The 23,800-nt window shown below is 40.6% G+C and overlaps 1 protein-coding gene across 1 annotated transcript in view; it reads right to left on the bottom strand.

Moving 5' to 3' along the window:
- The window catches only part of LOC130926861 (uncharacterized), a 71,138-nt gene that overhangs the window by 22,025 nt on the left and 25,313 nt on the right, over positions 1-23,800 (bottom strand). The window contains exons 4-11 of the mRNA XM_057852149.1: positions 16,048-17,570; positions 14,829-15,132; positions 14,496-14,756; positions 3,357-3,451; positions 2,898-3,021; positions 2,686-2,726; positions 2,453-2,593; positions 1,874-2,070 (exon numbers count right to left, since the gene is read on the bottom strand). Coding sequence (XP_057708132.1) covers positions 1,874-2,070; positions 2,453-2,593; positions 2,686-2,726; positions 2,898-3,021; positions 3,357-3,451; positions 14,496-14,756; positions 14,829-15,132; positions 16,048-17,570 — 2,686 coding nt within the window. The remainder of the gene's footprint in view (positions 1-1,873; positions 2,071-2,452; positions 2,594-2,685; positions 2,727-2,897; positions 3,022-3,356; positions 3,452-14,495; positions 14,757-14,828; positions 15,133-16,047; positions 17,571-23,800) is intronic.

Raw genomic sequence — 23,800 nt, 5'->3', positions numbered from 1 at the left:
TTTCCCCCACAATATTTTTTATTGATTTTCAAACTAATAATTCACACCATTAAAACAATACAACAAAGAGACCACAGCGAGAACACACACACACAAAAAATTGTTCCTCTACCATTAAGCTCCAGCTTCATCCCCTTCTCCTCCTTCTTCCCCCTTTATCCTCCATAAATACAGAATCACAGTCAACAGTATGATCCAGTGAACCTCATATTAGTTTCATCTTCTTGACATAATTCATAAAAGGTGTCCACAAGTCCTCAAAAGGCTGTTGTTTTCCCTTCAATATGTATGTCATGTGTTCTAGAGGTAATACTGACATCATCTGATTCATCCATTGTTTGGTAGAAGGTCCATGATTTGATTTCCATACTAATGCAATGCATTTCTTTGCCATTATTAAAACAAGATTGATAAGTATCTTGTCATTTTTGTTGTAATTATGTTTTTTTCTGGAAACCATCCCAACAGAAAAAACTTTGATCCAAATGGAATGTGTTTTAAAATCACTACGTCCAACGTCCTTCTTACCTCATCCCAAAATTTCTTAACTTCTCTGCATTGCCATACACGGTAATACAGGGTACCCTTTTCTCTTGTACATTTAAAGTACGTAGGTATCAGGAATATTTTCATTATACATGTTTAGGTCTGCTGCTGTTATGTATGCCCTCATTATCCATTTCTATTGAATAAGTCTCAGCCGTGCGTTCATGCATTTGGTTTGAGCATTTACACACAGCTTAGCCCATTCTCTTTCTGTTATGTCCTTATCCAGGTGATAATTTCATGCCCTCTTTTGTCCTTTGAATTTTCAGGAGAATTACACATTAGAATTTTGTACAACCTCGAGATAGCCCCTCTTCTAAGAATGTCTTTAGTCATTACATCCTCTAAAAAGGAGAGAGGATGTATACGGAGATCAAGATGCTGATTTGTTTTATATAAAACTCCTGAGTTGCAAGTATTTAAAAAATGTTTCCTGTCAAGATCAAATTTCAATCTTAATGGATCAAAGGACATCATAACATTTGTGTCAGAAATATCAAAATCATGTTTTTAAGTCCCTTTAAGTGCCACAACTTATATATAGCGTCCACTCTCCTTGGAATGAACAAATTATTTCCCCAGACTGGACTGAAGGGTTATAAAAAGACCGGCAACTTAAGACCACAGGACTCCATTTCGACCCAACATGGAGCGTCTGTGTTCAAAAAAATAAAACATAATGGATCTCAGTTGGGTTGCTTGATAGTACCAATTCAGATTGGGGCATTTTAAGCCCCCTGGATCGAATGAGAGATACAGCAATGTTAGTCTCAATCTAGATCTCTTGTTATTCCATATAAATGTTTCCATTTCCTTTTTTAATGTTGATGTCACGTATTAATGTTTCAGCCATTAATGTATTAATGTTTCTGCCATTAATGTCTCATCTTCTTGCATGTGTAATATTTCAGCTAGTAATGTTTCATCATATTGCTCCACACTCATACATCACAAAACCCTTTATTATGTCGCTTCATACTCATGCATCACAAAGTCCTTTATTATGTCATAAAGAATAACTGAGAAAACTATAAAAGCCTCGAGCAGACAACATCCAGTGTCAGGTCGTTAGCGATTAAACATAGGCTTGCATGTCAACTTGCCATTATCGCTTGACCTGATAGTTTTCCCTTGGCTGTCAACATCAATAAAATTATGTGTGTCTGCGATACGCAGCTGGGTCCTCCGTCTCGTACATGACAGTACGACCTGACCAGAATGGAACCATCGTATCGACCCTCTGTTCTGGACCGTCTCCACCAAACGGAAAAGAAGATCTCCCGGATGTCTGGTGACCTCGCATCGTTAATCCAGATCGGCCACGAACATCATCAGCAACTCCAGCAAGAACAACTGATTCAGGTGATCCAAACTCTCACCAAACTTGCAACTCCATCGTCGCCACAATCCAATGGTCTGGTTCCAGAAGCCCCAGTTCCGGTAAACCCAGTCTTGGACGCTCCCGAGCCCAATATTGGAAACCCCGAATGCTTTAACGGCGATCCAACTCAGGTACGAGCCTTTCTGACAAGTTGCAAAATCCAATTTTCCCTACAACCCCGGACCTTTTCAACCGAAGGGGCTAAGGTTGGATACGTCATCACCCACTTGACTGGTCGAGCTCGGCTATGGGGAACAGCGGAGTTTGAGAGACAAACACCAGCTTATAACAACTTTAATGCCTTTGCCGATGAAATGATCAAAGTGTTCGACCCGGGCTTTGCTAACACTGAGACATCCCGCGCCCTTATGACAATCCGTCAAGGCAGTCAGTCATTGTCGGAGTATTCGATTGAATTCCAAACTCTGGTGAGACAAAGCGAGTGGAACATGGAAGCTGTGATCGACGCATTCTATCACAGCCTGGCGGACTACATCAAGGATGAGCTCGTCTCCTATGATTTACCCAGAACCCTTGATGAAGCCATTGCCCTTGTAAACCGCATTGACCGTCGGATTCAGACTCGACGGCGAGAGAAGGGAGGTCGGAACGCACCCGCTGCCTCTCAGCCTGTTCCAGTAGCTGCATCTCAGCGTGTTCCAGTTGCTACTCCCAGTCATTTAAACCAGCCTGTGCCCATGGAGATCGGCCGCGTTGCCCTAACTCCTGAAGAGCGCCAGCGACGTTTCTCCTCTAACCTGTGTCTGTACTGCGGAGGTGAGGGTCATCGAATCGCAACCTGCCCAGCAAAAGCCAGAGCTCACCAGTCATCGAATCGCAACCTGCCCAGCAAAGGCCAGAGCTCACCGGACGTCGGGGAGATTCGGGTGAGCTCAACGTGTCTTCTGTCTCCCCCCATTCGTAAACCCTTGCTCCAAATTCGCCTCCTGCTGACTGACACCATCCATACCTTGACCGCTCTCGTCGACTCTGGAGCGGAGGTCAACATCATGGATGTGGATCTGGCCCAGCAGCTCGACATTCAACGTCACCAACTTTCTCCACCTGTTCCTGCACAAGCTCTGGATGGACATCTACTCAGCACAGTGACCCACATCTCAGCCCCGGTGACCATGCTTCTGTCCGGAAACCACCACGAGTCCATTCAGTTCCATCTGCTCCGCTCACCAGGTCAGTCTCTCATCCTTGGTTATCCTTGGCTGCGCCAGCACAACCCTAACATAGATTGGGAAACTGGAGTAGTACAAGAATGGGGCAGGGGATGCCACCAGACCTGCCTGAAGGAGGTGGTCATACCCACCAACCCTGAACCTATCGGTCCTGTTAACCCTGAACCTGTCAGTTCTGTGTCAGATATCTCCAACGTGCCTGCCTGCTATCATGGACTCAGTGAGGTCTTTAACAAGACCAAGGCCACGTCGCTACCCCCGCACCGACCGTATGACTGCGCCATAGACCTCCTGCCCGGCACGGTGCCACCAAAGAGCCGTCTGTATTCCTTATCTGCACCAGAAAGAAGCGCCATGGAGAAGTACATTAATGAATCACTAGCTGCCGGGTTAATCCGTCCATCGTCCTCGCCTGCTGGAGCTGGATTCTTCTTTGTACCGAAGAAGGATGGCTCTCTCCGCCCATGCATAGATTATCGTGGACTCAATGACATAACCATCAAGAACCGCTACCCCCTGCCACTCATGTCATCTGCTTTTGAACTTCTCCAAGGTGCCACTGTGTTCACTAAACTGGATTTGAGGAGCGCTTATCACCTGGTTCGAATGAAAGAAGGCGATGAGTGGAAGACGGCATTCAACACGCCCTCAGGACTCTATGAGTACCTAGTCATGCCCTTTGGCTTAACCAACGCACTTGCAGTATTTCAGGCCCTGGTAAATGATATCCTGCGAGACATGCTCAATATATTTGTGTATTTAGATGACATACTGATATCTTCCAAAACCATGTCTGACCATATTAATCACGTCCAGCAAGTTCTGCGCCGTCTCCTGGAAAACTCCGTTTGTCAAACCAGAGAAATGTGAATTCCACGCCAGATCGGTATCATTTCTGGGGCAGATAGTGGCAGAGGGAAGGCTTCAGATGGACCCTGCAAAAGTGACGGCAGTTACATCCTGGCCTGTACCGGAGAACCGCAAGAAGCTGCAGCAATTCCTGGGCTTTGCCAACCTCTACAGACGATTCATCCGGAATTACAGCAAAGTGGCATCTCCCCTCACTTCGCTTACCAGCACAAAGGTTCCGTTCAAATGGACTCCGGCAGCTGACAAGGCCTTCGAGACGCTTAAGGCACGCTTCACTTCTGCCCCGATCGAGCCATTAATGTATTAATGTTTCTGCCATTAATGTCTCATCTTCTTGCATGTGTAATATTTCAGCTAGTAATGTTTCATCATATTGCTCCACACTCATACATCACAAAACCCTTTATTATGTCGCTTCATACTCATGCATCACAAAGTCCTTTATTATGTCATAAAGAATAACTGAGAAAACTATAAAAGCCTCGAGCAGACAACATCCAGTGTCAGGTCGTTAGCGATTAAACATAGGCTTGCATGTCAACTTGCCATTATCGCTTGACCTGATAGTTTTCCCTTGCCTGTCAACATCAATAAAATTCTGTGTCTGCGATACGCAACTGGGTCCTCCGTCTCGTACATGACAGTTGAAAGGAATTGTGTGTGTGTGTGTGTGGGGGGGGGTGGGGGGGGGGGGTGGCAAGGGGATATTCTGAAAAAGATAAACCAGCTTGAGGTTCTCAGTTTAGACATCATTAAAATGATGTCATCAGCATACAGGGCATTTCTACATTCCTTCTGTCCCACCGCAAGTCCCCTGAGTTGTGTGTTAGAACAGATTGCAATCGCGAATGGCTCAATTGCCATATCAAATTGTAATGGAGTGAGAGGACATCCCTGGCGACAACCTTTTCTTACATTTTATGTTATATTTATGGGCAGTGAGACATTTCGATTAGAGAGAATTTCTGCTGTTGCATTTATACACGTAAGCTGAATCCACTTAAGGAAAAACTCACCACATCCAAATTTTAATACACTTTAAAAAGGTAAGGCCACTCCAACCGATCAAAGGCTTTTTCGGCATCTAAAGAAAGAATTGCAGAATCTTTTCTTTCCCTATAATGATGTAGGATATTCAAGAGTTTTCTCACATTATGAAAGCTTTGCTTTCCTGATATAAAGCCATTCTGATCTTTATGAATAACCAGAGGCAGAAATGTTTTCAACCTAAATGCCGGAAGTTTATTCAATATCTTTAGATCAGAATTGAGTAGACTTATAGGTCTCAAATTTTCACTTATTGGCCAGATTACCCGGCTTTGGTATCAGAGTAATTAGTGCTTCATTTAAGAGAGGTGGAAAACAGCCATTATTAAATGCTTCACTAAACATTTTCAGGATAGGCACAAGTAACTTGTTTCTAAACTTTTTGTACAAATCAATTTGGATCCCATCCAGACCTGCCCTCTTTCCTGGTTTCATACTATCTATTGCTTTTTCAATTTCCCACATATTAATTTCCAGTGTTGTAACGCGTTACTGTAATCTGATTACTTTTTTCAGTAACGTAATCTAACGCGTTCATTTTCTTCAACAAGTAATCTGATTAACGTTAATTTCCTTAGTATACGTGCGTTACTTTTTTTTGCTGCATAATGTATGTAGAAGGAAGAATTTTGTCATTTACGAAGAGAATTCTGAAACGGAAGTGTTTCTCTTGCGATTGGGAGTGACGTCATGAAAGAAGCAGGAGGCAGCGCACAAACGGGTGCATTTGTATGGAGGTAGATTTGTGTCTTTATTATTCAATCAAAAAAAAAGTTGCTTCAATCAAATAAAAAGTTGCTTCAATCAAAATATATATTTTCAATCAAAGAAAACATCTCTTCAATAAAAAAAAAATGTGTTTGAATGCAAAAATAAATTTGAAACTCAAAAAAATATATTTGAAAACTATTTTTCTTTGATTGAATTTTTTTTTTTTTTTATTTAAGTCAAGTTTTTTTTAATTGAAACACTATTTTTGATTGAAGTCATGTCATTTTGCGTTTGGACCACATTTTGGCTAGAACATTTGTGTCTTTATTATTCAATCAAAAATTAAGTTGCTTCAAACAAAAAATATATATTTTCAAAAGAAAAATCACTTCAATCAAAAATTTTAAAAATATTCAATTGTAGAAAAAAAGGTTTGAATGTGAAAAAATATTTGAGACTCAGAAATTCGCATTTGAACACTTTATTTTTCATTCAAACTGTTTTCTTTGAAGCAATCCTTTTTGTGTTTGAACCATATAAGGGGTAGGACATTTGTGTCAAAATCATTCAATCGCAATAAAAGTTGCTTTAATCAAAAAATTATTTTTAATCAAAGAAAAAAATCATTTGCAAAAATATATTTTTTTTGAAAATATTTTTTTAAATTTGAAATATATATATTTTTTTATTGAAGAGTCACTTTTTTTGAAAAGCAAAAAGTTTTAAACTCTTTTTTTTTCAAAGTGGAAAAAGTTTTGAACACACTTTTTTTTTTGAAGTGGGAAAAGTTTTGAAGGCACTTTTTTTCGATTGAATCATTTTGACACAAAGATTCAACTTCAACGCTAGTTCCGGTGTGTTTGAGTGGCAGTTGATTGGGCCAATGGCATAAAAGTATGAAGCAAGAATAATGGCCATTGGCCACCAGGTCTCCATCCAGCCATCGGAGTCTCCTGGAGTCCAAGCCGATTATAGGGCACTGGTACGGGGGTGTAACATCGGCATTTCACCCCCGTACCCGCAACGGCACGTTGCCCTGTCGCGGCACACTGGTCGGACCCCGATATCACCCCCCAGGCGCGGTGGCCGGCTGTCGAGTGGACGGTACGCGAATGACACGACACTCATTCAAAGTTGAAGCGATGGGGCTCCAGGCGTGGACGCCGGCGACTCGCCGGTAGTCCACTCTCTTACTGGGCAGGCTAGTGTCGGGCCACTCGCCGACCACTCTTGTACCGGCGCGTCGCGGACACTCCGATTGGAACCGATTGCCAACCGTCACGTCAGGGCAGCGGGTGAAGTTCGCCGTGTTGAATCACATTAAGCAGCAGGGCACCATACTCCGGTGAAATGCCAATGTTACACCCTCGTACCAGTGCCCTATAATCGGCTTGGACTCCAGGAGACTCCGATGGCTGGATGGAGACCTGGTGGCCAATGGCCATTATTCTTGCTTCATACTTTTATGCCATTGGCCCAATCAGCCGCCACTCAAACACACCGGAACTAGCGTTGAAGTTGAATCTTTGTGTCAAAATGATTCAATCGAAAAAAAGTGCCTTCAAAACTTTTCCCACTTCAAAAAAAAAGTGTGTTCAAAACTTTTTCCACTTTGAAAAAAAAAAAAGTTTAAAACTTTTTGCTTTTCAAAAAAGTGATACTTCAATAAAAAATATATATATTTCAAATAAAAAATATATATTTTAGAAAAAAATATATTTTTGCAAATGATTTTTTTCTTTGATTAAAAATAGTTTTTTGATTAAAGCAACTTTTATTGCGATTGAATGATTTTGACACAAATGTCCTACCCCTAATATGGCTTGAACACAAAAAGGATTGCTTCAATCAAAGAAAACGGTTTGAATGAAAAATAAAGTGTTCAAATGCGAATTTCTGAGTCTCAAATATTTTTTCACATTCAAACCTTTTTTTCTACGATTGAATTTTTAAAAATTTTGGATTGAAGTGATTTTTCTTTTGAAAATATTTTTTTTTTGTTTGAAGCGACTTAATTTTTGATTGAATAATAAAGACACAAATGTCCTAGCCAAAATGTGGTCCAAACGCAAAATGACATGACTTGACAAGATTACATGACTTCAATCAAAAATGGTGTTTCAATCAAAAAAAACTTGACTTAAATAAAAAAAAAAATATATTTTCAATCAAAGAAAAATAGTTTTCAAATATATTTTTTTGAGTTTCAAATTTATTTTTGCATTCAAACACATTTTTTTGATTGAAGAGACGTTTTCTTCGATTGAAAATATATATTTTGATTGAAGCATTTTTTTATTTGATTGAAGCAACTTTTTTTTTGATTGAATAATAAAGACACAAATCTACCTCCATACATTTGCTCAATGGAAATACAGCCATTATTTCACATTTTTGTCCAGCAAAGATGACAAAAACATCTCAGTGCGTTGCAAACTTTGCGCTGGCTCAAAAACACTATCATCTTCTAAAAACTCCACTTCCAATTTAAGGAAACACTTGGATTCACAACACGGCGGGATTCCTGTTGTGCCGAAATTCCACTCGTAGCAAAGCCTACAGGTAACGACTACGAGGCAGCCAGCACTTCTACAGCTACTTCAGCCCCCTGCCACGCAAACAGATGAGGCTGGATTTTTCTAAAAAAAAAAGCACCAATCAGTGGGAGCGAGCTGAAAACGGTTCCCGTTTGACGTCATATCCGCCCCTGCGCCGCCATTGTTGTTGGCAACAAGGAGCAAACTAATACATAATACAACAGCACTCAAGATGGTTGTTGGGTCAGTGGATGTGCGAACAGAGCAGATGGGACGAAGAAAATTGGATTGTACTCCATTCCAAAGGTCAGACAACATGAAGGTAGTGATGGCCAAATGAAGCCTCATGAAGCAATGAAGCTTTGCAGCCAATTGGTTTGCACATGTAGCAAAGCTTCATGGTGCTTCATTTACCCTATGGCGCCATCAAGTGGTCTAGAAGCCCAAGAGGTCAACATTGTTAAGAATTCAATGGCTATTTGCTTAAGACAACAGTATCATCTAACAGTATTAATGTCACTTGTTTTTTCTCAGCTATGAAGATTTGATGTTTAACATTGGTGTCATTAACATGAACAGCCTATGTGCTTTTGTGTCTAAACAGATTTCAGAGAACAGCAAAAAGGCAGGAAACAAAGATGGGGAACGATGCTGCCAGTGCTCTTCTTCACCTCCAGGACAGCTGCCAGCACACCCCCGTGGACATTGTACAACCAGCGTCTCCTGAAGGTCTAGCTAGCCGATACTGATGGCGCTGAAGCATCCACCAGCTCCATCGTCCAAGTGACTCAAGTCCAAGTAGACAGTGAAGTCCAGAGACTCTTATCAGAGAACATGACATTACGGGCAGAGCTGGAATCTTTGCTGTTGATAATGCTGATGAAAATGCAATGAATGTACATTAAATATTAATTACAGAATATACTTTTTGCACATTAGTTTTCTGCAAATGAAATTACAAATGCAAATAACTGATGAAATGAGTTCATTTACATGCAACCTAATTATCTGATTATTAACAGACCTCTTCAGTTATTCAAATCAAATCCTAATCAATAACATACAGCCTCCCCCAACCCCCTGGTTGGGAGGTAACAACAAATGTATACACTAACATCAGATGTGGGCTGCCAAAAAAGGTTTTGAAATTATAATATCTTGGTTACATATGGTGGTCAGTAGTGAAAGTATTTGAAAGAAACGTCATGATTCATGTCTTATGTAAATTTTATGTTATGATTTAATGACATATTGAAGGCTCTAACTTGTCCATATTGAATATTCCAATTTATGTTTATATATATATATATATATATATATATATTAGGGCTGTCAAAATTATCGCGTTAACGCGCGGTAATTAATTTTTTTAAATTAATCACGTTAAAATATTTGACGCAATTAACGCACATGTCCCGCTCAGAAAGTATTCTGCCTTTTGGTAAGTTTTACAGCAAGGCTTTTTGCGCTGTCCAACAGCGAACTCTTGTGGTCGCTTAGCGACATGGTTTATTGCTTTCTTGCCAGTTCATTATGGCTGCACGACGTCTCGGGCTGATAATGTTGTGCTTATATGATCCTTGGACAAGATTTGTCCGTAAGTATGGTTGTTGTAAAGAATGTACATATTATGTTAGTAAGCGAAATGTTATATTTTTTGTATGAGACGCTTTTTGTTTATGTTTAGTGAACCTGTATAGCGTGCTAAGCTAACGTTGTTGCTAATGCAATGCTTGTGTACTTTTATTTTGTAGTTTTACGACGGTCTAAAGAAGACAATGGTTTGAGGCCATTTTATTAATAAATCAGATGAAAAAGGAAGAAGTCTAATTATTAAGGCGTCGTTCACTAGCTGTCTAGCTTTCGAAAAAGTAGACTCTTCGGAGTGAGGACAGCATAGACAGATTTAAATGACAGTAGAGTGAAATGCCCACTACAGTCCTTATGTACCGTATGTTGAATGTATATATCCATCTTGTGTCTTATCTTTCAATTCCAACAATTTATTTTACAGAATATATATATAATTTACAGAAAAATATGGCATATTTTATAGATGGTTTGAATTGCGATTAATTGCGATTAATTAATTTATAAGCTGTAATTAACTCGATTAAAAATTTTAATCGTTGGACAGCCCTAATATATATATATATATATATATATATATATGCAGATGACAGTTAATTTTGCTCTTAGCACAATATTGCTTTTATTGTCCATAGAGGGCATCAACAATAAATAAATAAAAACTATATATGTATGGATAGGTCTGATGCCACTGAACATTTTGAGTGGTCGCAAGCAAAATAATATTCAGAAATGACTTTGATGTTACACTTCAAATCACCGTCCCAAAATGGGACGTTTTTTTCCTATGTGTCGCAAAAACAAATCAGCACACAAGGGTTAAGAGGAGGACGCCTTGAGCCTAAACGCGTTTGTGTTTAGGTCATGTGCATCAGGTCACGTTGCCATTTATAAGTCCTAAGTTTCGTTGCAGTTGTTAATGCCCGTAGTAGCGAACGTTCTTCCATCAAACATGGCGGACCGGAAGTGGCAAATTTTATCATGGGAACGGTGTATTACTGAGGAAATGTGTCCGTTGAGTACTGTTGACTCGCCCTCGTTCCGTGCAATAATAGAAAAAATCCCTACTAGCAACAATGCGGAGCTGCCCCGCACAGCTAAATGTGCCGCTCTTAGGAGCAAAGCAAGCCGGTCTCCCTTTGTTGCAGAAAAAGTGGAGGAAGTCCACACAAGAAAACTCCTCGTACCATCATCCACAAGGTGGAATTCCTTTTATGATGCCATAAAACGTATATCAGAAATACCCATGAATGAGCTCAATACTCTGTGCGCCACTGTTGGAGTCTCATGCTTCAAAGAGAAAGAATATCAGTTTTTGCATGAGTACTGCATCGCTATGAAGCCTCTGACTGTAGCACTGGACATATTACAAGGTGATTGCCCCTATGGGACTTTGCTACCCACACTTGAAGTACTGATGCAGAAGACGATGGCTCTGAAAGACACCCTCTCCAAGATGACTGCAGGCCTTCCAGATGTCATAGTGCAGGCAAGTCTCACACACTCTCTCAATGTCCTCACTTTCTCACGCATACACACACAAACACTGCACTATTCATGAACCTTTAACACCCTGCATTATGTGTAGGTTTGTCAGTAGCAGACAGAAAAAAATACTACAAGCATATTAAGACTGCAAAATATTAAAACAAATCAACAAGATCATTCAAAACATCAAATTATCTTTTTCAGGCCATCCAACGTCGTTTTTCCAGTGTGCTGGACAATAATGATGCCCTTCTAGCAGCTGTCAGTTGTCCCAACTTTAAACTGCGGTGGCTGAGAGATGAAGGTAAGAGGAAGCGAGTAGAGCAGCTGCTGACAGCAGAATGTCGCTCCTATGTTGGTCCAGCTGCAGCTCAGGGCCCTGCCAGTGTCCCTAAAACACGTGCCAGTGAAGGTGAGAAAGACTTTTTCTCCTTCGAGACAGGCCCAGATGAACAATACTCTGTAGAAAAAGAAGTGCTTGACTATCTCAGTTCAGAGCATGACCTTCATATTCTGGACAGATTTTCAAATGTGAAGGTTTTTTTGAAGTATAATACTCCAACTCCATCAAGCGCTCCTGTACAGCAGTTTAGTCTCGGAGGGTTGGTTCTCACACCCAGAAGGAACCGCCTTTCTGTTAAGAGATTTGAGAAGCTGCTCCTTCTCAGATATAACAACTGGTTTTCGCACCCTTCTGCACTGTCTCACTGGGAAGAATAGTTCCTGCTGGTTCACTCTTGAGTATAGAGTCCAGCAGGATAGAGCAGAGTGGTGCAAAAAAAAGGTATATCAGGATGACTGTATTTCATATCTGGTATTTAAGAAAATAGAAAAATGTTATAGTCACAGTTTGTAACCAGCGTTTACGTTCATTTAATTGTTACATTGTAAACATCCTCCAGGTGTGCCGTGTTATATTGTTACAGTTTGTAACCAGCGTTTATGTTCATTTTATAGTCACAGTTTGTAATCGTCCTCCAGGTGTGCCGTGTTATACACGAATTTCCATTTTGTAAAGCCACATGAAACATACAAAAACTATGTTCGAGTTATTGCACTTTCAATATGAAGTATGATTTAAGTAACCGGTTGTCATTTTTAAGTTGAGGCAGCAAATGGAGAAAAATTGGTTTAAAAAAAAAAGTAACTGGTAAGTTACTTTTAAAGTAACTTAGTTACTTTGATATTGAAGTAATCAGTAAAGTAACTAGATTACTTTTTTTTTTAGGAGTAATCAGTAATTGAATTACTTTTTCAAGTAATCTGTGACAACACTGTTAATTTCTGCCTCCGATTCTTCCACCTGTTCACGTGTGAAATTTGGAATTTAACTCATCTAAAAAAGATCCACCTCTGGCAGTGCTATATTTGTTGAACTATACATATCGCTATAGTAGTGTTTTAATGTATTAAAGGAGCTGTTATGGCAATTCCCTCCTCTACAATATTTGTAATTGGTGTCTTTCGTTCTAGTTGTCGTATTTGCCATGCCAGCAACTTCCCGGATTTATCACCATCGTAGAATGTTTACTGCAATCTCAATAAGCCAGCAGCCTCTCTAGATGCAGATAACCTTTCATATTCTGCTTGTGCCGTTATTAGTTTTTCTTTTCCTGGGTTATTGCCCTCATTAACAATTTTTAAAAGAACTTTCAATTTCTTTTCAAAATGTGATCTCTCCTCTCACCTTTGCCTAGCTTTTACATTTTTGAAAGTTGAAACCAATGATATGTCCTCTAATAAAGGCTTTAAAAGCTTCCCATTTAACACATTTGGAGGTTTTATTTGTATTGAGTTCAAAGAATTTGTCTATCAGTCTGCAAATATACACTACAAATACCTCATAAAGGAGCCATTTATGTTGGAAGTGCCATCTGAATTTGTCTCTGATCAATTTTTCCTCTCTATATAACAAGCAACATGGTGCGTGATCTGAGGTTACAATAGGATCATAGAAACAGTAATGAATTTTATGACATACCAAAAAGAAGTCTATTCTTGAATACGTTTGATGAGTTGCCGAATAGCAAGAAAATGCTTTAACACTTGGATACATCTCTCTCCATATTTCGGTAAAATTAAATTCATTAATATATTGATTTATTACCAATCTACTTCTGTTGTGTGATCGGTCGACTCCAGTAGACCGATCTATGCTGTGATCCAATGTACAGTTAAAATCCCCCGCTATTACAAACTGTCCAGACAGCTCAGCAAGGCTGAGGAATAAATCCTCAAAAAATTGGGGGTCATCTATATTTGGACCATAAACATTTACTAAGTTTAAAACCTCGGGCAAGAGTTTTCCTTGGATTATTATATACCTCTACCATCCTTGAGAATTGTATTTACTTGAAGTAGGACAGTATTGTGGATAAGAACCATGACACCTCTTGCCCTTGATGACAATGATGTCGAATACACGTCCCCCTGCCACCTCCTCCAAACCTGAATGACATCACTTTCCAAAAGGCGGGTCCCTTGTAAAAAGACAATTTTAGCTTCCTTATCTTTTAGCATATTCATAACCTGCTTCATTTTTGGGGATTTCTGCAAAACCCGACAGTTGCGTGAGAAAAGCTTCACTTTTTGTGGCATTTATAGGGCAAAAAACGAAAACAAAAATTAGTGAGCTGTAGCATTTCTACTTTTAACAAAAACCGAAGAAGAAAAATATAACAAACAACAAAAACTTGGTGCTGAACAAAACCAAAGTGAAGTAGTAACACCAAACCCCCCGTTCCAGTTCCTCCCATGCATGAGGGTTCCACATCCATTCGTCCTCGACTCCTGTTACGCTGAGGACCAGAACTCTTAATGAGGATTGAGCCGCCCTATGTAGGCCTGAACACTTTAAAAGAATTGCACAAAAAGTTCGCTTTTCTCCCTGCTAACCTTACTACAGTCATGCACGTTCTTTAAATTACTAAACTGCTTTGCGATTCGTGATTTCGAACAAATCGAACTCACCACTTCCTTTCCAATGCAGTTTTTTTGTTCATTATTTCACGTTCTCCTCCCGTAGTTTGTTAAGGAAAGCTGCTTGAGCTGCAGTCTTGAAAACGTGAGTCTGCTCTTTGTGAGTAACAGTAAATTTTGCAGGGTGAGCAATTCCATGGCGAAGTCCCAAATTACGCAGCTCCTGCCGAATTGCGTCCAATTGTTTCCTCAGTTGATGCATCCCAGTTTCTACGTCCTGGAAGAAGCGCACTTGATGGTCCTCGTAACGAATTTCCTTCTTATTCCGGACCGCTGCGACGACTGCACTCTTATCGTTGTAGTTGAGAAATCGCATGATGAGCGTCCTCGGCGGAGTCCGGGCATCCCTCTTCGATCCAATGCGGTGTGCCCTCTCCAAAACAAAGCGTGGCCAGATCAAGCGCCTTCGGGATTCAACTTTCCAAAAAAGAGCACGCGTCCCGTCCCTCTGCACCTTCTGGCAGGTTAACGAGCCTTAAGTAGTTTCGCCGTGATCTATCTTCCAGTCCAGTAATTTTTCCTCAGTGGCGGCGTTTTGGGCCTCGAGCTCCTTTAGCTTAGCTTTCATGCTAGCTATTTCGTCCTCTGCGTTTGAAACACGTTGTTTGATGTGCGCCATTAGTTCAGTGCACTCGTTGATTTCTTTTCTCATATTTTCGATTGCTTCCACCACGCTGTCGAACCGTGCAGAGAATTCGTGTTTTAAAGCATTGATAGCTGCGAGGATCGCATCTCCCTTTCCTCCGCCAAGGTCGTCTTCCTCCCGAGTTGCGTTGCCGTTACCATACTGCCACTGGAATGTTGTCCTTCACCAACAACTCCCAATTCCGTCAGTGTTTGTTGTTTTGTTGATCTACCTTCTTCTTTAGTGTCTTTGCGTGACTTCGGCATTGTCATTAATCACACGTTGAAAAGAAAGCAGTTTTGTGCAGGATTGACAAAGATTAGCAGGAGAGCAATGCAGGTGCGTACTCCTACATGGCAGTCGCAATCAAAAGTTGCTCCTTTTACTTATATATGTCCAGTCCTTTTCAGGTTGGTCATTATAGTTTCAAGACCTTTTGTAATACTGCATTTTAAGGCCCTTGTCCACATGTCTCTCTCTGTTGCCGTGACGACCCTTTGTTATAGTTAAGTATAACACCATTTACCATTTCAGGGACTTAGGCAGCTTATAGAGCCACGGAATTTGGCACACTTGGTCGAACTGGCCCAATAAGAAGACTCATTTCGGTTTTGAATAAGGGCGTGGCTGCACAGCTCAGTTGTGGCTCCTTTTTTGTAGTACTCTCTCCAATAGGGTTTCTTCTCCTAGGTGTGTGAATGAGCGGGACAATCTGCTACTACATGTGTGCCGTCCAAGTTGCGCCAAACTGCGAGGGCCCATTCAGTCCTACTTGCAGGCCTAGTTTTCCATATTTATTTAATGACATTATTTATGAATGATTTAGAATTTTTGGAATTTGGGGTCTGTGGTTTCAAACATTAAATGTGAAAAGTGTAGTTTGAAAGAGGAAATAATTACACTTGAGAGGGTTCAATCAGGTGAGGTTTAGGCAATAAGGTGAATGGACATCATACAACGATTGGACAAAGCAAAGCACCAAAAGTGCCAATCCTCAACAGGATTTAAGGAAGCTCTACAGAGTACAATCGCCCTGCGTGAAGAATCTGATGAAGCCAGCATGGATGACAGGCAAAACAGTCATTGGCCACTGCTTCTCACACCAACACACTTGTGTCTCTTCACCTGATACTTCCAAGCGAATTCTTGACCACAGAATGTGCAGGAAAAAGGGTTTTCACCATTGTGGGTTCTTGTGTGTTCTTTTAAGTGTTGCCTCTGAGCGAATCTTTGATCACAAACTGAGCAGGAAAAAGGTTTTTCGCCAGTGTGGATTCTTGTGTGGATTTTCAAGTGTTCCTTTTGAGTGAATCTTTGATCGCAAACTGAGCAGGAAAAAGGTTTTTCACCAGTGTGGGTTCTTTCGTGACTTTGTAAGTTTTGCTTTGTAGCGAATCCTCGTTTACAAATTGAGCAGGAAAAAGGTTTTTTGCCAGTGTGGATTCTTGTGTGTATTATTAAGGAACTCTTGCAACTGAATCCTTGACCACAAACTGAGCAGGAAAAAGGTTTTTCGCCAGTGTGAGTTCTTGTGTGGATTTTCAAGCTTCCCTTTTGAGTGAATCTTTGATCACAAACTGAGCAGGAAAAAGGTTTTTCGCCAGTGTGGATTCTTGTGTGTTTATTCAATATTTGCTTTTGAGTGAATTTTTGACCACAAAATAAGCAGGGGAAAGGTTTTTCACCAGTGTGGATTCTTTCGTGATATTGTAAGAGTTGCTTTCGAGAGAATCTTTGACCACAAAATGAGCAGGAAAACGGTTTCTCGCCAGTGTGGGTTCTTTCGTGTTTTTGTAAGACTTCCTTTCGAGCGAATCTTTGACCACAAACTGAGCAGGAAAACGGTTTTTCGCCAGTGTGTGTTATTTCGTGACTTTGTAAGTTTTGCTTTGTAGCGAATCTTCGATCACAAATTGAGCAAGAAAAAGGTTTTTTGCCAGTGTGGAGTCTTGTGTGTGTTTTTAAGGAGCTCTTGCAACTGAATTCTTGACCACAAACTGAGCAGGGAAAAGGTTTTTCGCCAGTGTGAGTTCTTGTGTGGATTTTCAAGTGTTCACTTTGAGTGAATCTTCGATCACAAACTGAGCAGGGAAAAGGTTTTTCGCCAGTGTGAGTTCTTGTGTGGATTTTCAAGTGTTCACTTTGAGTGAATCTTCGATCACAAACTGAGCAGGAAAAGGGTTTTTCGCCGGTGTGGATCCTCATATGCGTACGAAAAGTTTTCTTATTAGCAAAGGTTTTCCCGCACTGAGAGCATTTGCAGGGTTTGTCGTCACGGTGAGATTTCTTATGACCACCATCATTGTAAGGTGACTGTGACGTGGCGCCATTTCTGTCTGATGGAGCGATGAAAATGTCTGCTTGCAATCTTTCTGTTGAGCTGCTGCCGCTCTCAGGCTCCGCCCCTTTGCCGGCCTCACTCGGACCATCTTCACTCTTCAAGGGCTCACCAGTCGACCTGGTAATACCTTCCTCCTCTCTAACGCATGGCAGCTCGTCCTCCTCCGTTTTGATTGAAAGTTGCTTCTGTTGACAGGGGTTTGGCTCCTCCTCTTTGATTTGGGGGAGCTCAACATCCTCTTTAACGCCAGGATATTTTCTGAAACCTGCAAGACAAACGAAAAACTTTGAATATATTTTATGGACTCCCACCGTGCCTTTCCTTTGTGCAAAACTTGGAGAAGACGAGTACAGTGATCCCTTGCGGTTTCGCAGATTCAGTGCAAAATTTGGTGGTGAAAACTATCTGCCAAAAATAGCTAAAAATGCAATTTAGGTATGGGATTTGGTGACACTATAGACCCCAATCACCAACGTCACACAATCACGTGATCGCTGTATTGTGCCGCCATTGTGTGTGGTATTGTCAATGATCGTAGTTTGTAAAGGTGGATTCACTTGCAAATTATGGAAGCCCCGGTGCTTTCAGACGCTATAAACTCATTGGATGAGTTGCATAAAAGCCGTTATTTGGAAAAGCTTCGGTCGATTCAGTCGCCAGATCCATATTTAATGCCCAAACCGATGTTTCCTCCCGTCCGGTCCGGTCCCGTGCGTCCTGAGACCACAAAATTTCCAATCATACGCCAGTTTATGTCACGATGAGGAGTCAGGTACCCAAAATCGGCACCGGCCCGAATATAAACCGACATTTGGTCAGCTGAGCGTCACCCTTGTCACGAATGTAAAATGAAATTTGATCGACAACGTGCCGGTGTGTGCCGAAAAATAGCTGCTCCGCGTGAAATGTTCCCCCTGCCGGGAGCGCTTATTTATAACGCTTTACTGATGTAAAAACATCAAATGTTTTCATGGACGCATTACAGTAATGGATTTACGACTGTACGATCAGTTTTAAATAATTACACAAAATATTAGTAATGTATTTTAGTAACAAATCGTGGACTGGGCCACATATAAGAGTGTCAACAATAATCGATGCGGCGATGCGGGGCATGGACAATTCGATTCGATGTGGGCAATAAGCGGAATCGATTCAGCGCATTTTAAAATATATAAGTACGTTCAAAAATCTTCCCTGCGCAATTCTGGTGATGCAACGGATTTGGTTTCCCCATTTGTATTATTATTCTCATGTTTCATTTTTTACACACCGCATAACTCTGGTCAAGTTTCCCACCAACCTCGTAGAAGCCAAAATGTCTCCAGATATCTGCTCTCAATGTGTTAGGTGCATCAATAATCTTTCTCGCTCCACTTTCTCCGCTTCAGCCATTGTTATGTTATGTCCTATCTCTCTGCTCTCTCGATTCGAAATTCAGCCCGACCCGACCCGGCCCGCGTGTATTAAAGGGGAAATGTGAACTAAGGTTGGCCAACCATGATTTTGAATAATATCAATGGCTGAACAATTATAAGCATATTTTCATTATTTTTTTTAACGCAACCCTTCCAGATTCTTTGTTTAACCCATAGCAACGCCCTTGACAACGAAAATGCTTTTCTTCGGCAATCTTCGGAAATTACGTCACACCGGGAAGTGCGAGGGAAGTCCGCCATAGAACAGTATTGTTTGTTGCATTGCTTCTCGGTAAGATGCCACGGCGGTGTGTGGCGATGTTTTGTTCTCACTCAAATGAAAAGTTGTATGAGTGGCCAAAGGATAGCAGGGGACGTAAATGGACATCTTTCGTTCGCACGAAGCGAATGAATTTCACGCCATCATCGAGTAGTCTTCTCTGCTGCAAACACTTCGAAGATGCCTGCTTCCTTAACCGGTTTGCTTATGATCAAGTATTTGCCAAAAAGTAAGTGTGATTTTTGGATAGATGACTGATGACTTTGTCAAAGCAGAGCTGCCAACTGTTGTGGAGTGTACAGTAGAAGCTAGCGACGTTAGCCGAAAGCCAACTCGTGGCAATAGTCGTGGCATAGTTGTTGTTGTGTTCGCTAGTGTTACATCCCAAGGACGGCTCGCGAAGGGCGTAACATAAAACGAGCTACACAATTTCACAAGTGGCACAAAATTTACACAACAAACTCGCAATGAATATGGTAAATGGTGTTATACTTATATAGCGCTTTTCCACCTTTCAAGGCAATATGTACAAAATGTAGATGAAGCGCGGCTTCAGGGTAAGTCCAGGCCAAAACAACAAACAAAAGGAATCTACACTTGAACCCCAACCGCTAACTAAATCCTGATCATGAAAAAGAACGAAGACAGCCACTAACCTAGCTTCTTACGCAAAAAAAAAAAACAGGAGAAAACGGGTTGAACAGAAATGGCGACTTACCCCTTCTTGCTTCAGTGCTCTTATTTACAGTGGTGAACAAAAACGATCCAATAACGAATAAACACAAAAGACCTCACCGAAAAAGCGGGAGTGTATCAGACTAGCGATCAAATGCAAACGAGCGTGAATGGCAAGCTAACAGCTGGCGAGGAGGACCGCGGCAGAATGCTGTCAAATGTGAATGTTGACAGCTCAAGTCCCACAGTGAATCATGGGAAATGTAGTCTCGGGACAACACTGAAGTGGTGCTTTGTAATCTGTTCGCTTGTGTGAAAAAAAACTACATTTCCTCACGCCATTAGACGCCACTTCCTGCCGATAGCCCCAGGAAGTAGAAGTAGCTGGTAGTACGAGGCAAGGCGGAGATGAGCGACAAGCAAAACTTCGCGGTCGAATGTGGCGGCAGTCCGCTATTATTTTGTTTTCTTATTGTTGCCACAATAAAGTGGAGAAAGCCATCAACAACTCATCTCCTTCTTTCCCCCCAACGTTTTTATATTATTATTTTATATGCACAAGAGCTGCAGAATCTGCCAAAATGAACATGCAGTCTGATTATTTTTTTAAACAATGTCATCAGATAGACAAAAACATAAAATTATGTGCAAATGCCTGCATCTTCAAATCATGAAAATAATAACAGCCTGTATCTTACCAATCTTGTAATCTCGATGGGTCTTGTCTCCATTCCATGTCAGGTAGTCTAGGCACATTGTTTGCATCCTGAATAGTGTCTGGCTAATACATGTTAGGTCCAACATAAAATTCCAAGCTGTTCTTCCTCCAACTCTTCAAAAACTTGGATCTCCTCCCTTGCGCTCAATCTATTGCTTATAGACCCTACTCACCTACGTCACAAAATGGGCGTGTCGCTGTTTCCGGCCGCCATATTGTACCTCTTTTTCAGACCTATTCTCATTGTTTTCAATTAGTCGAGCAAGTTATAGAGCAATTCATGGAAGCCCCGGTGTTACCTGACGCTGTAAACTCATTGGATCCGTTGCATATAAGGCGTTACGTGGAAAAGCTTCAGTTTATCCATTCGCCAGATCCGTATTTGATGCCTAAATCGATGTTTTTCGACCCGCTGGCTTCGCCTGACATCTGATATCCTGATATTTACAACTATCTTGTCCACACAAAATCAGCCTATTCTCACGAAAGTTTGAAAAACTTTAAGAGCTTGGAGGCTTATAAATGCTACGTTGCTGGTTGGGTGAAACAGGTCCTCGTACACGAAAATTCGGCAGGAATCTTGTGCTCGGAAGGTGAGTTACGAAATTTTCAATTCAAAATCTTTTGTTCTTGCTAACATCCACTGTCAAGTCTAATGTATTTCATATCATTTGTCAATGGAGCTAGGGCTTTTAATGTTTATATGGTTTAGCGATAGCACTCTCACTATATACATATATAATACGTAATAAATATGAAGTGCGATAGCACTACTCCAGATCGTCCCTAGTTGAATTTATTTTTTGGCTTTTGACCTCAATAGTGAAATTGTAAATTAATTGTATGACAACTGTCTGATTATCCCCTTATAATTATATATTTTCAGGTAGTTCATTCACAACGTCTGAGTGTATGTTGTCGGCGATTAGCCTAGCAATGATCTTAATTGTGGTCGTCAGCCCAAAACCCTCTAAATATATATTAAATGCATCTTACCAGATATAAAATGACTACTACATAATCTGTGGTAGTCGTTTGGAGCCCAGTTTTCTCGTCGAATTGCAGCAGTCAATCTCGGTCTCCTCTTCGGGTCTCTCGGAATACGGTAAAAATTCAAGTCTCTCCGTCTATCTTCTCTGTTTTTGCAACCGACCGCCACACACGACTTCACCATTTTGATTATTAATGTTAACGAGCAGAAAAACACGCCATAATAGGAGGAATTTACGAAGCGCTAATGCATTAACATGACTAGTATCCGGACAACATGGCGCAGGGGCGTGGCTGTGACGTCACGTGAGTAGGGTCTATATCGCTGTTTGAATCATTGTTTGAAGGGCTTTGTATGGCGGCCGTATGGAGCGCTGCCATCGATGTTCTCGGTGTGACGTATAACTTCCGGGTTCGTCCGCTTTCAGGCTCGAACTTCAGAAACGCGATTATTTTGTCAAATATACAACATATAAATTATTTTTTCATGCTTTATTTGTTGGACTATGTTTAATTACTTTAATTGTGACCCTATTTGGCATGTTATGAAATTACTTCACATTACAGCTTTAAAGGCCGAGAGCCCGAAATTTTACATTTTATTTGTAGGCTCGAGCCCGAAACCCCCCCGAAAATGTACGTTTCATTTGTAGGCCCGAGCCCGTTTTATTTGTGAGGACTCAGCAGGAGGACCAAATGCAGGGATGCAATGCGTGGTTGCGTTGTGTGATCACAATTGTGACGATGCCTATGTGCATAATGATAAATTAAAACCTGTCTTTCGTAACAAATTCTCCCAGATAAACAAGACTGTAAGACGCATATTCAATAAACATTTATATCGTTTATATTTGTGTGTCTGTTCTATCAGGTGGATAGTTCATGCTCATTTACTTGGCAAAATGCAGCAACAGACATTTTAATTTCTTCGAGTTGGCAGAAAAAAACGCAAGTTTTCTTAATGTTTAAAAAGTCTACATATTTTTATGATCATTATAAATGCACGTACACAACGAAATAACGCTGGAAATGTATGTTAAATATATTTCTGTTTGGGATATTGTGCTCACATGCACTCAAAAAACTGATCCAAGCCCTTCTTTGATGTAACACATTAAATTTTTGTTTGATTTGCTAAAACAAATCTAGTAAATACAAAATATATGTACATTTCATAGTGTCAACGTAATAATTTCATCTTCACATTCAGAACTCAAAATGAATGCGTTTCATTTGAATAGGGACCGCCCATTGCACATGTGCAAAGTAACGCACGCTCAGCCTCTGTTCATCCCCGTCTGGACTTGCTATTTCACCGACAAGTTCGACAACTTCTTTCGGCACTGCTGCGGAGTGCGGGGTTATACTTTACAGAGACGCTCAAAGGTGCTGTAGTCCCACTCATTGGTGAGTACGTGATTATGTAATATTTTTAAAAGCTTGCTTTAAAAGGACCGTGAGACAAATTTCACCGTTAGTGAAGTCAGACATTGCGGGATTGCTAGCTGGCTAGCTAAACTACACGAGGGAGAGTTTATACGTATAACTTGTGGAATGGGACAAATGGCATCGGCACTCTTGCACCTCGCATAATCTATTATATCATAGGGCTAAATGTAACTGTGCATTTATATTTCGTATATAATTTTCTGTTTGTTGTTTAGCGTTATACTTAAATTTGTTTTCTGTATTCAGTCATCTGCTGCTGAGGATGCAGAAAGGACATCGCCACCACAGTCATGGGGATTTACACAATCAGAAGAGATGGACATGAGGAACCAGAGGACGTGGGAATTGTGATTAAGGGCATATGCAGTGGGGAGAACAAGTATTTGATACATTGCCAATGGGTTTTCCCATTGACAATGTATCAAATACTTGTTCTCCCCACTGTGGATAGGCTGACTGGACTCAAAGAAATTTTAAATGTTATTCAGGCTCTATTTTGTACTTCTACATGTGTGTTGGACATACATATTTAATATGTGTTTGCAGGCGTTACATATTGCACTTTATGGTAGTAAGGTTTCATGTTTAATTGGAGCTGGTTATACCATGCCTTAGCCTTTGCAAATATTGTACTTATTGTTTTACTAGTACTTGTGCTACTTTGTTTGAACCACTTTTGAAGTCAGCAGATTACTTTTCTAAATGTGATAGGTCATGCACTGTCTTCATCATAGAGAAAAAAACTAGAGATGTCCCGTCGATTGGGTCCGATCACGTCATTTTCAAAGTATCGGAATCGGCAAAAAATATCGGACATGGCTTTTTTTGATATACTGTATATATATATTTTTTAATTAAATCATTTTGTAATTGTATTTAATGTTACAGACATAATGTGTTACACTCTTCCGGTTTTTAGTTTAAGCTTAAGGTAGGGTTATCAAATTTATCGCTTTAACGGTGAG

Source organism: Corythoichthys intestinalis, chromosome 12, assembly GCF_030265065.1.
Source record: "Corythoichthys intestinalis isolate RoL2023-P3 chromosome 12, ASM3026506v1, whole genome shotgun sequence".
Classification (NCBI taxonomy): domain Eukaryota; kingdom Metazoa; phylum Chordata; class Actinopteri; order Syngnathiformes; family Syngnathidae; genus Corythoichthys; species Corythoichthys intestinalis.
This window is presented reverse-complemented; position numbering and strand designations above follow the sequence as displayed.